A 13,837-nucleotide genomic window follows, 5' to 3' on the forward strand; every position below is an offset into this window, starting at 1 on the left:
AATATATACTTCTTCATTCTTGTACACATTACGTCTGGAAAGCTGGGACATAGTGCTTGGGTTCTTTTGTCAGTGATGTGAGCAACTGCAATTTTTGTAGTCTTTTTTTAGCATCCTGCTGCCGGTGGTCTGGCATCACACAATAAGCAACAGCAGTAATAAATAAATGCAAAGTTCAGTAGTATTAATACAGACAGTGTGATGTAAAACTTAACCTTCCTCTCTTTTTTTCTTATGGTAGGGAAGCGGTATCTGCTAACAGAAGATGACATAAAGTTACAAGAATTTCAGCAGATGAAAGTGGCAATTAGAAATGAAGTTCATGGCAATAAAGGTATTGGTGTTTATTTCATAATCACCATTCTCAATTTTAGCATGAGTCTTAGGAAACAAGGCAAAGTTATTATATATAATATGACACCAACTGACCCCATTTAAACCAACAACTTATGTGTTCTTCTTGCAAATCTTTTGTAGCAAAAATTATTGGAAGATGGAGGCTTTGTAGAATGAAACTATTATTTATGCTGTGTTGGGAAATGTGGAGAAGCTTTCAAGTATGCAAGGTGTTTACATAAGACCTAAATTGTTTGTGTCCTTGCTTTTCCCTTCATCAGATAGTCTAATAGAAAATACTGTTTCAGTCTACAAATCTTGCTTCAAATATATCAGCAGCAGAAAGCCTAATAACTACTTCACTATCCAGAGGAGGCCTATGCCAGCAATTCTCTTTTAATCTGCTCCGTAAATTAAGTTAGCTTATTCTTTTAGATCTTTTTCCTTTTACTTAATGTAAGTTCTCAGTTTTACACTCAATTCCAGATGATGTATACCTACTCAGAATAGGAAAAACAAGTTCAGGTTTTCCAAACTAACGAAGGAGCAGGATTGGTGGATTTTCTCTGATGAGATTTTGTCATGCTGTTTGAAGTGTATCCAAATTCCCTTCTTTAAGGAACATAAATATAAACATAAATTTGCCCTTAATATTTAATAAAGGTTAGGTAAAACTCCATTTCCTACACCAGTTTCATCATGTGCAGATGTTCTAGTGATACAAATTGACGGTTGTTCCAAAGGATGCAGTTGATTTTGATTTTTTTTGTGTGGCAAGGAAGTGACAAATAATAAAATTTAGTTTTATATAAACCTGTCTTCTGGGACAGAGAGGGAGGTAAACTCAACATGTCAGGTTTTCTATATTAAGTAAAATTAGAATTTAAATTGGGCAGTGGCAAGTCATAATGTTGTTATATTTTGCTGTCGTACTTATATTGGGGATTATTCATCCTGTACTTGAGATACATTGAATTAATTGCTATGGGTCAGTCACCCTTGCTCAAACAGGTTTGTAAAAGCCAAATATTTGACTTTACAGGTCACAGTTGACCTTTATGTTTTGTACAAATAGTAGCCTCTAAGAACTGATGAAAACAATGTGCGAAGCACCTATTTGTGTGTATGTGTGCATAGTTTCTGTACTTAGTGTCTAGTCTATTACTTGTAAGATGAAAAGAAGTACTTAGAGCTAGTAATAAACTTGGTTTAGAAATGGAAAAAGCAGTAATAACTGTTACACAGAATATATAATAGCTATTATTCATTATACTTACAATGCAACTGTTAACTATAATAGTTATACTATTAACTACAGCAGTTAAACAATTACCTACAGTAATTATAATAACTATTATGTGTTCTTTAAAAATACACTTCAGATCACAGGTGTTTTTTAAATTTCTTCACACCTTTGAACACATCACAACCATTATATATGCATACTTATATATGTATTATTCTGACTTCATAGGGTTCAGCTCTGCATCTCAGTCTTGAGTAAGGACTTGTACTTGCATGTAGCAACAGATATGCATCCAGTAGCTGGATAAGTTGTTCTCGCTTTGCACCTCTTGTGTAGGTTACTAGCTTGGAAATAGCAGGGACACAGCAACTGCTACAAAAAAGTTCACTTCTCTGCCCAAGATGTGGGGCAGCACTGTTAGAGGAATGGGGTACATGTGATTTTAATGTTGTCTATCTCTAAATACCAAAGGGCTATCTGTGGTGTTTTCAAGGAAATGGCCTATTTTCACAAATATATATCCACAGCAGCAAATACACAGAGACTTGATCAAGTCCTTTATCAGCTGTGCTGTTTGCTTATCATTATAACCCAAAACAGGCAAAGGAAAACAATTCTTTACCAGAATTGTTTCTTGCACAAACTCAGACACTCAACCTTCGTTGCCTACCTATGGGCAATCCTCAGCAGTCCTCACCAACGGCCCCAGCCATCATGCCAAATTACTAAATATTCCACAGAGTGTTTTTAGGATGCTTGCATGGCTCTGTCAAACCACCTTCCCTCTTGACACAACATCTAGAAATTGTTTTGCACTAACACTGGGATTAACAGGGGGCAAGCAGCTCATCCTCCATCGACTGGGGTGAGAGCAAGTGGCTCCAGGCTCAGGCAGCTCATCTGTCCATCTGTCCCCATCTTTCCAACCTCACTCACAGCATGCCCAGAGAGCAATACCTGCTGCTTCGTAACAGATGCTCAAAAGCTGACATTTTCAGAAATATATTTTTGAAAGGCTAGGAGAAGAAACCTGTCAGGCAAAGGGACACAGGACTACCTGCACAGCCATACTGAGGGGAAGAAAAAAAACACGAAAGGAACTAAAAAAAAAGGAAAAAAGAGGGAAGTCCCAAAGAAAACTCCAGCAGAGCCAGCAATCAGGATCATTGGAAGATCTAGTGCAAAAACCTAGACTGAGGGATGAGTGCTGCTCCCCAGATGAGAGGAGCCTCACAGAGCAGCAACAGCAGCAGAGTGAGGACCTGAACAGGTTCATCTTGGCAGCTGATGTTGTGGGAAAGTGCCGCTTTGGGACAGACACGTTGGCACCAGAAGAATGTCAGCAGAAAAATTGGGGATTAGGGGAGAAATCTCATCCATCTCACCCAACTATCTTTGGAACGTGCACAGAGTGCCTGTTTAGGAACATCTTATCTTTGAAATTATTTGGAGATCGAACTTCACCCCTGCTGTGAGCTCAAGTCACCCATACCAAAAACATGACCTTAAACTGAGAAACCTGACCTTACAGGGGCTCAGACAGAGCCTCTAAAGGTCTCTTCGAACCTAAACTATTCTATGATTCTGTGAATCAGAGCTTTGAGTTCACCAGCTGAGGGACTCATCTTTGTGCTTGCTTTGTCATAGGAAAATGTGCTGTCTGGAGAAACCTTTTTTTTTTCAGGAGGAAGGAAAGCAACTTCTAAGTTTATGGCTACATGTAGAAATACATAGGTTGTGTATGAGACTCTATGTTTGCATCCATTGTGAAGGAATTTCAATCTTCTGTACAGTGTTGAGTAGAAGTTCTTAGACTCATTTGAATGCTAAGTTGGATTGGTTTTGTTTGTTTGCTTGCTTTTTAAAAAAAGAACATAAGGTAGAAAATGTCACTTACAAAACTTCCTTCCTCTTTAAAGTTTCTCTATTACCTGATATATTACCATAACATACACAGTGAAATTAAGTTCACAATAAGCATCTTCTTGATTTTCCAAGTCTGACATGACTTCATGGGGATACCTAGCCATGCTTGTCTGCGAGAAGCTTTATGCATTTTTCTTGGTGAACAAAACAAGCTTTCTGCTTCATTAAATCTCCATGTTTCAGGTACTAAGTATGCAACACAGGAATGGAATTGTCTTCAGACTGCTGCTATAATGTTTTTTATTTTCAGATCCGTATTTTGAAAGTATTAAAGAAAAATTAAAAAAAAATGGAGTGATTCTCAAAAATGAATTAAAAAGTTTACTGCATTTGTGTCAGAATTCATCTGATGTGGAACTAGCCAGAAAAGTTATTTACAGGTATTTTTAACAATCCAGGTAACACTCTTTTTTGTCTTTATTTTTTTGCTTTTATTAGATGATCTCAGGTTGCATCTGCAGTTGAGGGATTGCCTTAATTCAGTGGCTATATGCATAGTTAATCCCTTAAGGCTATATTTTCATTTACTTTGGATCTTCCAACCCTTCAGACACTCTCAGATCAAAGGAGAGTCAAGCTACAGGAGCAAAGTGGTGTCCTACTGTATGCAGAATGAATGGTGAGCCACAGAGAAATGTCGTCTCTCAGCTGAGAGGTAGTGGTGTGTTCAGTGGCATTTTCCAGCCAAGACACGCCTGGTTATAAACTGCTCTGCACCCAGCAGTAGCAAGTCAGGAGGTTTTGTGAATGAAAGCCTTCCCAGCAAAGACTCCCAGTGTAGGAGCTCTAAAGAAAAAAGTGAAACACTTTATTTTTATCTTTTTATTTATTTTTTAGTGTAGGAGAGAAAAAGTTGAGGTATTTTAGTAGGCACTGCTGCTAAAATAGACTGCTGCAACTTCCTGTGCTATTGCTCTGTGAATAGAAGGTAAAGTAGCTGGGATTTTTTGTGGCAGAGACCCATTCTATTACTAATCCAATGTATGTTACTTTATGAGAAATAGAAAACATTACATGCTACTAATTAATTCATTAGTTTGACCAAAACAATATTTTTTCCGTAAAATTAATCTCCTGTTACCGAAATGTCATTGGCTAGTGCAGATAGAGAAGTGTGCTTCTGTCATTGCACATACAGATCTTCCTGTCTGTTTGAAGATGTTTTCCCTTGACAAATTCCCTGCCCCGTGTGATTTACTTATTTTAATCTTTCCAATAGGTACCATGAACAGAATGGAATCACAGCCTTACATAATTTTAAATTTGGGCCCCTCTTTATGAGGCTATGTTATGAGCTGGACCTTGAAAGACCTGCAGTAGAACTTATCAAAGATCAGGTAATTGCCCTATATATTTTGAAAATATTGTTGTTGTTATTATTATTAGTCCAATATGCATAATTGGTATACTACACAGGAGCCTTACATGAGCTCATAGACTTGAAGTATACGTGTTGCAGGATGTTTATGACATTAATGTAAGGATGCAGATTACATGGGTTTTATTTTTAAAATAGCAAAACAGTAATGAAAAGAAAATCAAATGCTAATTTGACGGCTTTATTATTGTACTTCTATATAATTGCATTATTTGAATAAAAAATATTGGTTAAAAGATAATTCCTCAAATGAACACAGCTGATGCATGTTTTCCTGCATTCTGTGTTGCATTACGTCATTCTTGGAAGTGAACACTTCTGAGTTTTTATGTAATAGTCCTCTGAAATCCCTTGTGTTATTTGTGCCAACAGATTTATCATGTTACTCTGTACTTCAAACTCCCTGTGTACCCTGTAGAGGTGGTATGATATTCATCAGCTCAGGAACTTGGCCCTTTTAGTGCTGAAGGAACTTAAGGACTTGTTTTTGAACATCTGTAAAATGCTATGTGTGCTCTTATGGCAAGATAGTAGTCATGCACAGCGTATAATAAATTGAAAAGATTCAGTGCTATAATGTGTCTTCAGAAATCTCTGGCAGCCAATGGAAAGCCATCTCTATGATGTGAATTCATTAAGGCATGAGATATGTCTAGCCAGAAATGTGAGAAGTCTTGCTGGGGCTACTATTCTTAAATTAGGCATGTGTAAGAGTGTGTGTGGTTTTTGTTTTGTTTTGGGTTTTTATGATTGAGATCTACTTCTTTAAGACAGGTCCTGCAGTACTTGCAGGACTTAGTAACTGATGGATAGTAAGGTACAGTACCACTTCTTCAGACTCTGCCGCAGAAATTCAGACTTAATATCTCTGGCATTTTATTTGGCTACTCCCAACAGACAGTGTGATTGAAGTGTGTTCTGGTTTCAGGACTCTCTTCTGTACTCTGCTTGTCATCACTCAAGCCTGTGTGACAAGCTGTTCATCATTTGATACTGTGATTAACAAAAAAATTCTTTCAGTTTCATGGTGGTGGTACTTCAGCCCAAAGATATTGTTAATCAGCTGCATGCTATATTTCTGCTGGTATTTTTGGAGTTGCCATTAGTCAGTGACTTCTGTTTGCATTAACTTACAGGTCACAATCTGTCATGAAAAAAAAATGATAGTGGGAATCTCTGGAAAATTTCTGTTTAATTTTAGTGAGTTTTTGACCATACTGAGTCGCAAGTATTTTAGAGGTTGCTTGACAGAGGGACAGTCAGGGAGCACAGAGAGTTAAATGTTGAACTTGTGAAGATGGGGCTTATTCCAGTAGAAAGACCTGCTAAATGCTATGTACAGTAGGAGTGCTCACTGTCCTAACTTTCTTTATACTTGCTCTGTTTGTATGTTTCTTCTCCAGAATTTGCATGGTTTTTTCTCAGAGAGTACATCATTTCATATTTTGATGACTATGTTGTTTAAAAAGGGCCGTTTTGAAAGTAAGTACTGTGTTTGCTAAGGCAAATGCATTTTGAGGAGGATGCTTCTCACTGTACGTGTGTGTGTGTATAAATATATATATATTTTTAATGAATATTGCCGATTGGTTTATGGTTTTAGAAGGCCAAGTGCCGTGTAAATCAACATAGATGTGAATGAGCTGCACTGTAGTGTGTAATAAAAACAGAAGGCTGTATTTATTTCATACTTACAATGGTATTCTAATCATTCTCAGTTGCATGGAGTTGTGTTTCCTAAACCCTCTTCTATGAAGGCTGACTTTCTCTTTGGTTTGTAATTTCTCGTAGCTTTTTTTTTTCTATTCAAAGTTTGTTTTGTGTGGTTTTTGGAGCAGTAAGTTCTTCAGTAGTTTTTTTGGCAGTTCTGCATTTGTGTCAGAGGAGGGAAGAGTACCCTTTTCCTTTAATAACAAAACCAAACCGTAGTCTTCTCTTGGTTTTTCTTACTAGTCTGTCCACACAGAGTGGCTACTGCAATACTTAAGTCAAATGCTTCAAACCAGTTTGGCTCTCTGTGAGGATAAGGGGGAATCATCTGACCTGACTGAAAAGACTTTCCATGAGAAACCCTTAAATTGAGTATTGAGTAAGCTTTTCAAACAAATCTCTTTATTTGAAGTTTATTGAACACGCAACGCTTGGTCTCTTGATATTTGGCAAATATAAGTCCAGCAGTTGTCCTAAAAGTTGAGACTTATCCACTGTAAACATAACTGGATCAGAGCCTGAATGCAGTGTTGTAGTGTAGTGGAGCATGTGCGTTATTGAGGAGTTGTTAGGTAGTTTGCCTAAAATAGTGGAAGCTTTGATCATGTGTTTAAAAGGCTTGCTTTCTGGGCAGTTAGGAAGAATGAGAGTGGCTTTGTCAAGTATCTAGAATTTACCTTTAGATTTGTATGAAAATAATAGAACAGTAAGGACAGATGTTAATGTAAAATGAAAACCTTGCCGGGAAGAAATATTTACATCCAACTGACCCTAAATTAAACTTTTGAAATGTATTATTTTTTTAAAAAAATTACAGATTTCAGTTTACATTCTCATTTTGAGATAGACTTACTGAGCTCATACACATTGAATTTTTTTCTTTCAGTTACTAAATGTACAGTGTTAAATTTGTGAAGTGAATAACACTAATGTATTTTTCATAGATGCTTTGGAAGTTCTGGTAGAAATGAAAAAACAAGGTATACCTTTCAACAAAGAAACCTATTTACTTGCATTTGCAATATGCTACAAACTGGTAAGTATTTTCAATTTACATGATGAAAAAGTGTTTGAAATACCTTCTCTGTGTCTTCCTTTTTTTTATTTTAAAATTTCCATATGTTCCCAGTCACGATTCCTTATCTAGTGCAAATATTTTAGATTTATTTAAATCCTAAATTGCTTCCTAGTGCATGGTGTGGTGCACATACATAGCTTCCCATACAAACTAATGTCACAAATCAAATCCCTAAAAAATTACATGGACATTAAGGAAAAAATTTGATACAGCCTTTGATTAGCTGATAGTATTTTTTTTCTGGGATCTGTGCATCTCTTCAGACTATACCTTGTGCTTGAGCCTCAATATTGATTTGTGATCTGGCTTCCTTAAGAGATAAGGCAAATATATGATATGTTCTGTTTGTCAGACATCTCCTTTCCATTTTACCCACTCTCTTCACTTGGTAGAAAACTGGCTGGCTGGCTGAGCCTAGAGAGTTGTGGTGAACAGAGTCACCCTCATGGTTAACTGAGGGTTAACCACATGCCCCTCACTACAAGAAGTGTTGAGTTGCTGGAGCGTGTCTAGAGAAGGGCAATGAAGCTGATGAAGGGTCTGGTGAACAAGTCTTATGAGGAGCAGCTGAGGGAACTGGCATTGTTTAGCTGGAGGAGACTGAGGGGGTACCTTATCGCTCTCCACAGCTACCTGAGAGGGGGTTTTGATGAAGTGGGTGTTGGTCTCTTCTCCCAAGTAACTAGCGATAGAACGAAAGGAAATGGCCTCAAGTTGCACCAGGGCAGGTTTAGACTAGATATTAGGAAAAATGTCTTTACTGAGAGAGTGGTTAAGCATTGGAAGAGGCTGCCCAAGGAGGTGGTGGAGTCATCATCACTGGAAGTGTTCAAAACATGTGGACGGGGCACTTCAGGACATGATTTAGTGGACATGGTGGTGTTGGGTTGATGGTTGGGCTTGATGATCTTAAAGGTCTTTTCCAACCTTAATGATTCTGTGATTTCTCCCCTCCTCCTCCAAGTAACCTTGAACCATTTCTCTAATTGCACTCAAATTCGACAAGGATTAGAATTCTCAAAGGTAATCTGTTCCTACATGCCTGATGAAAATGGGCAGCTGAGTGGGGAAAATAAACCTGAATGAATGCCTTCAGTGAGAGACAGGCTGCCCCTTGAGCTTAACTGTATTTTTAGCTCAGAGAAAAAGAATATGACCATAGTAAGAAATTAGGCTAACAGGTTCTAGAGTGTTTCCTTAGAACTATTTCCCTTTTGTAGCAAAGTGAGGTCCCCAGACTTTTTTATTTTGATCTTCCTCTCCAGATTTGAATGAGTTCTGCAATTTGAGATATTAACATAGGCCCCTCCCAAGCCCAGTAGGAAACTCTTCTTCAATTTCCCTGTGTTTTTAGGAAGAAAGACACTGAGGAAAGGGTTATACCACTAGACTAAACTTCCTTAGGTTTCTCAGTTAACCATACAATGAAACTGAGTGCATATGTGATAAAAAGGAGTTGGCCTAAAATGGTAGCTCAGCAGTCATTTATGTGGTACTTCTGAAATTCTCAGTTCTAATGAATCAGGGCTGCCTTTAGGTCAGGGGAAGTAGAAACAGCCATGTCGCTTTGGTGTTTGGAGAGGCGAGCAGTAGGCAGAGCTGAGAAAGAGCTGTGGAAGTTGTCTGCTGCTAAAAACAGCTAGAGATTGGTGATTACAGGAAGTGTAGGGATGTTACCAGTTCTACGTAGAACACACCTTTTTCAGAAAGTTACGAATGTACAAAGATTCTGACAGTATGCTACAATCCAAGTTTATAATCTGGTGTTTGCTACTAGCATCCACTGAGGCAATATTTACCACTTCAGGGTTGTTCCTTGGCCTATACTCTGCCTGTTTAGGTAAAGGCTTTCACAGAAACCTACTGTGTTTCTCTGAGGTATCCTTTGCTCCCTCTGCTGTAGCTTATTCCCTAAAATCTTTACATGATTCTTTCCATGGCCTGCTGTCAGAAGGCTTGGATCCATGGCACGTAAAACAAGAACTGATTCCCGAGACATCTGTGTTCTAGTACTTCTGGCCTTACCTATGTTTTCAAAAGAGAATCTGGACCATCATTACTTGTTTAGCAAATTGATAAAAATAGAGGGGAAATGATTCTAAACTGTCACCCAGTTGTTTTAATAACCATAATTAATTTGTGTGGGTTTTTTTTTAATTAAGATAAAATACTATCAATAAAGGAATAAGATGTAGTAACCCTTTATGCACTAGTGAGGATTAGGTGGAGCTCTTTCAAAAACTTAATCTGTTGATTCAGCTGTTGGTGGTAACAGGAGAAATCATTAAGCTCAAAAGGTGTTTTTGCTTGTGATGCAACATACGAAACTTCAGAAAAAAATCTTGAAGGGGAATATTTTCAAGATGCACTACTTGAATACTAGAAATAATGGTGCTGGTATCATTAAGAGCAGTGCTGGATTTTTACCAGGTTAATTCTTGGTTTCTTTTGAATAACTATGACAGAGACCAGTACAGAAAAATGTACAAGGTTTAAATTTCAGATTGTTGCTGGTGGATAAACAAAAGAATTAATGTTTAATCTTTGTACAGAAGTGTTTTGGAGGTCAACTGTGATGTTTTAAATCATTGTAAGGCACTGCTATCCTCTAAGGTGACGAATGGTCCTTCTTTAAGTGCAGGAAAGGGCTATAGACCTTTTGATGACAACAAAATATTTATGTAATAATAATCAATCTTCTGGTGGTCAGAATGTTCCTAAATTTTCAAAGAACATGTTTTAAACCACAGGTTTTTCATGTGATTTAAAAGGTATTTTCACAAGCTGTGCAGACCATTCAGCAGTGGCATGGGAAAGCATCCCTTAAATACCCGAAGGATGACCCTATCCCTTAAATCATGGCCAGTATTTTGCAGGAATGACATTTTGAACAGTAGGAACAGAAATCAACACTAAATACTAGGAAGGAATATGAAAACTCTTATCCGTATTGGTGGTACCAGTTGTACAAAACCTTCCTGCTGCCACCTAAGTTTGGCAGGTATTACTTAAGTGTTACTTACCATTACTAAGTTTGGAGTCCAGTCAGCTCTATTCATAATTTTCGGTGTGAGGAGCATTATTTTTGAGATTTGGTCATTTGTCAGATAACACACAGGTAAACTTACTGCCTTTTACTATAGAAACCTATTGAAAATAATCACAGAAATAATGAAGGCTTTCTGTGTTGGAAAACAGGCAAATGTCTAAGCTGTCATATTAGAATATATACTTTGGAAACATTTTGCAAGATTTAATCTGTAAGAGAGGCTAAAAATTGCCAAATGTTCAAATTTACACATACAGAGATTTCTTTAGTGTAATAGTGCTGAGCAGTTCAATGCTTAGGAAGCATTGATTTTCATTAACTATCTAATGTAGCTTTTAGAATAAAGTAAGGAGAAAAAGTCAACTTTCTTCCTGATTTGGGAATGATTGGAAAGCGGAAAGGAAAGTGTCTTTGTTTTAGCATACTGACGGGCTGGTTTTATCTCTTGTAGAAGCCAAAACAGTTAGGGCAAGGTATAGTTGTTAAAATAATGGAAGTTATTTCTACCCTTTTCTGAACTCTGTAGTTTTGAATATTGTATTTTGATGTTGTGTTTCTCAAGAAGTGCTGCACAGAATCTGCTCGGTTGGGTTCAGATAGGAATTACCTTGGTGATCTTACAGTATATTGACTTTTGCATGCCCCTTGAATGTGACTGCAATTGCCTACAGTCCTTTCAGATCACAAGAAAAACAAGTGCAACTTAGGTTTGAAATTTCTATGCAGGACAACCTGGAGTCATGCAAAATTTCTGCGAAACTGCTTGAAGAAGCACAGATAAAAGGTGACACAGTACCACTACGAGCATTATGCTTTGCTATGGCAACTGCTCTGAAGCAGGTACAGTACCTTTTGTTTTGATTCGTGCCTTGATCTCTATAGTTTTATTGTGGTAAGATAGTCAGTGAAAGGAAGCTAACATAAAGAAAGCGTAACTGATCTATATAATAACTTCAAGTAGTAGAACTTTTAGTCCTCTGAAAGGGTAGGATTATAGACAACTCCCACACAAAGTGAATGTGGAAATTCTGTAATCTAAACATGTCTTGAGTCTAATGCACAGGTATTTTGTGCTAGCGACAATGCCATATAGAATATTTTTAGAAAATGAAAGAGGGTTGGGCCAGCAGGCTAAATGTAACCCTGGTCCCAGTCCTGCAGATACTACTATTTAGTGATGTTTTCCTTTAAATAGGATTAAAATGGTTATTTAAAATATTTGCACATCATCTCTTTAAAACTTTTATCTTGGGAGGCAAATTCAAAGGCTATGATGTGTATTGCCCTACTGCCTGGGAGATGGCCTGTTGTTCTCCACAATACGTTTCCTCAGGTGGAGTTTTTCATATACCTCATGTGCCTAAGCACTGATATGAAGAGGCTCAGAGGCAGCACAGGGTGAAAGATTGAGCAGAAGGATAACAGTTAGGACATTCTAAAGTCTAATATTTCCTCTGCCACTAATTTGTATATACAGCTTGAGGAAATTCTGAACCTTCTCTGTTTCACACCTAAGCAGAGGTCAGAGGCACTGTAAGAGCTAGCAGTTTGAATGGATTTGAATCCATGTTGTTCATGGATTTGAATGAATGAAGTAGAATTGTTAAAATTTTCTAATGCACTCTGTGATCTTGCACTGTCTTTGTGAACAGAGACACTGAACAATACCATCATTGAAATTAATTTATTCATGTGTATGATGGCATGACAGTGCTCCTCATTGGCTTTGAGGTTAAAAAACAAAGTCTCTGTCTCTGAAACAACATGAAATAACCTTGATGCCTTTATGTAAAAACAGTTAAAATTCTTGTTTTGCGAAGAGAATAATGCTTCACATTACACTTCACTATTTCTTAAGCTGTATGATCTTTGAGAGTACATTTTGCTGTAAGATGTTTCTTGATCCCAAGTAACAGTGGTTGGTTTAGTAAAGGCCAGTGTAACATTTACTGACTATACAAATCAGTTGACTGCATAGATACAGGACTGTAAACGTGTATGTCCAAAAGGTTAAAAGTGCTGGGCAGGATAAATACCCACATTAACGTATGCTGCACTTCATTTAAGTACTCTGACATGTGCCAAACTGAGCATGTGTGTAGATCTTTTCTCTTTCAGGTGCTCTCATGCTCAACATTGGTTATATGCCTCCTTTCCCTGCTGATCTGAGGCAGGGACTGTCTGATGTGCTGGAGGGACAGATGACATGGGAACTCCAGCATGTGGTGTTCCTTTCACAGGCTGGATGCTGTTTGGGTCTTGGTGAAGGGGTTTTAGATGCTGGTTTCTGATTCACTGAAAAGTTGTGGAAGACTCTTGTTTTTCTTGAACTTATATTGTGAAAGTGTGTCACAAATGTTTAACCATATTTTTTTTATTATTTATAATTCCTTCCTAGAATGATGTAGCGCAAGCCAAATTTTATTGTTCCCAGATAATGAAAACAGAGAACAAACTATACAATAATCTTAAAGTAAGTATGCTTGCATTGTATTAGAATCTTGCAGAGAAGTATGTCATAGTGGACAGAAAACTCCCATGTGCAAAGTAACGTAAGACCAGCTTCCTACTAGCACAGGTGTGTATCAGTACTGTTGCTGGGCTTGTTTCTGAGCCAACAGATAATTTCTGTCGGTTAGGTGAGATACATTCTGAGTTGTTGACACCTTTCCCCCATTTTTAAAATTGCTTCCTACCATAGATGGGAATGGAAAGTAGACCTACCCTACATCTGTGAGTGTAGACCTGTGAACGATTTTTAATTATGACATTGTGACTTTTTGCTTTCTTGCTACAAGAGATTTAAAAAACCACAGCTCCAAGTAAATGCCTTCCTTAGCTGCGCTTTGCCCACTTCAGGCCAGCTTCAGCCCTATGAACCTTAACCCCATATGTACATACAACAATTTTTTTCTTTAATTGTGTGGTCTACAACTTGAGAGAAAGTCTACTGCATGTGCCCTGTAAAGTGACCTCTCTAAGCTATGGAAGAAAATACTTTATTCAAGAACAGCTAATGCAGCTCCATCAGAGGAACTCTGCTTCCAGGCTCACCCTTTCCAGGTCCCAGCTGCAAAAAAACCCCAAATCTCTATGCAAATTGATCATTCCTGC

General features: G+C 37.7%; 1 protein-coding gene across 1 annotated transcript in view; it reads left to right on the forward strand.

The window, feature by feature from the left end:
- Positions 1 to 234: 234 nt before the first annotated feature.
- The window catches only part of PTCD2 (pentatricopeptide repeat domain 2), a 15,556-nt gene continuing 1,953 nt past the window's right edge, over positions 235 to 13,837 (forward strand). Inside the window, exons 1-7 of the mRNA XM_010295546.1 lie at positions 235 to 334; positions 3,759 to 3,888; positions 4,728 to 4,845; positions 6,290 to 6,368; positions 7,541 to 7,632; positions 11,450 to 11,563; positions 13,122 to 13,196. Of these exons, the coding sequence (XP_010293848.1) occupies positions 235 to 334; positions 3,759 to 3,888; positions 4,728 to 4,845; positions 6,290 to 6,368; positions 7,541 to 7,632; positions 11,450 to 11,563; positions 13,122 to 13,196 (708 nt within the window). The remainder of the gene's footprint in view (positions 335 to 3,758; positions 3,889 to 4,727; positions 4,846 to 6,289; positions 6,369 to 7,540; positions 7,633 to 11,449; positions 11,564 to 13,121; positions 13,197 to 13,837) is intronic.

Source organism: Phaethon lepturus, unplaced genomic scaffold (genome assembly GCF_000687285.1).
Source record: "Phaethon lepturus isolate BGI_N335 unplaced genomic scaffold, ASM68728v1 scaffold56439, whole genome shotgun sequence".
NCBI classification, from domain to species: domain Eukaryota; kingdom Metazoa; phylum Chordata; class Aves; order Phaethontiformes; family Phaethontidae; genus Phaethon; species Phaethon lepturus.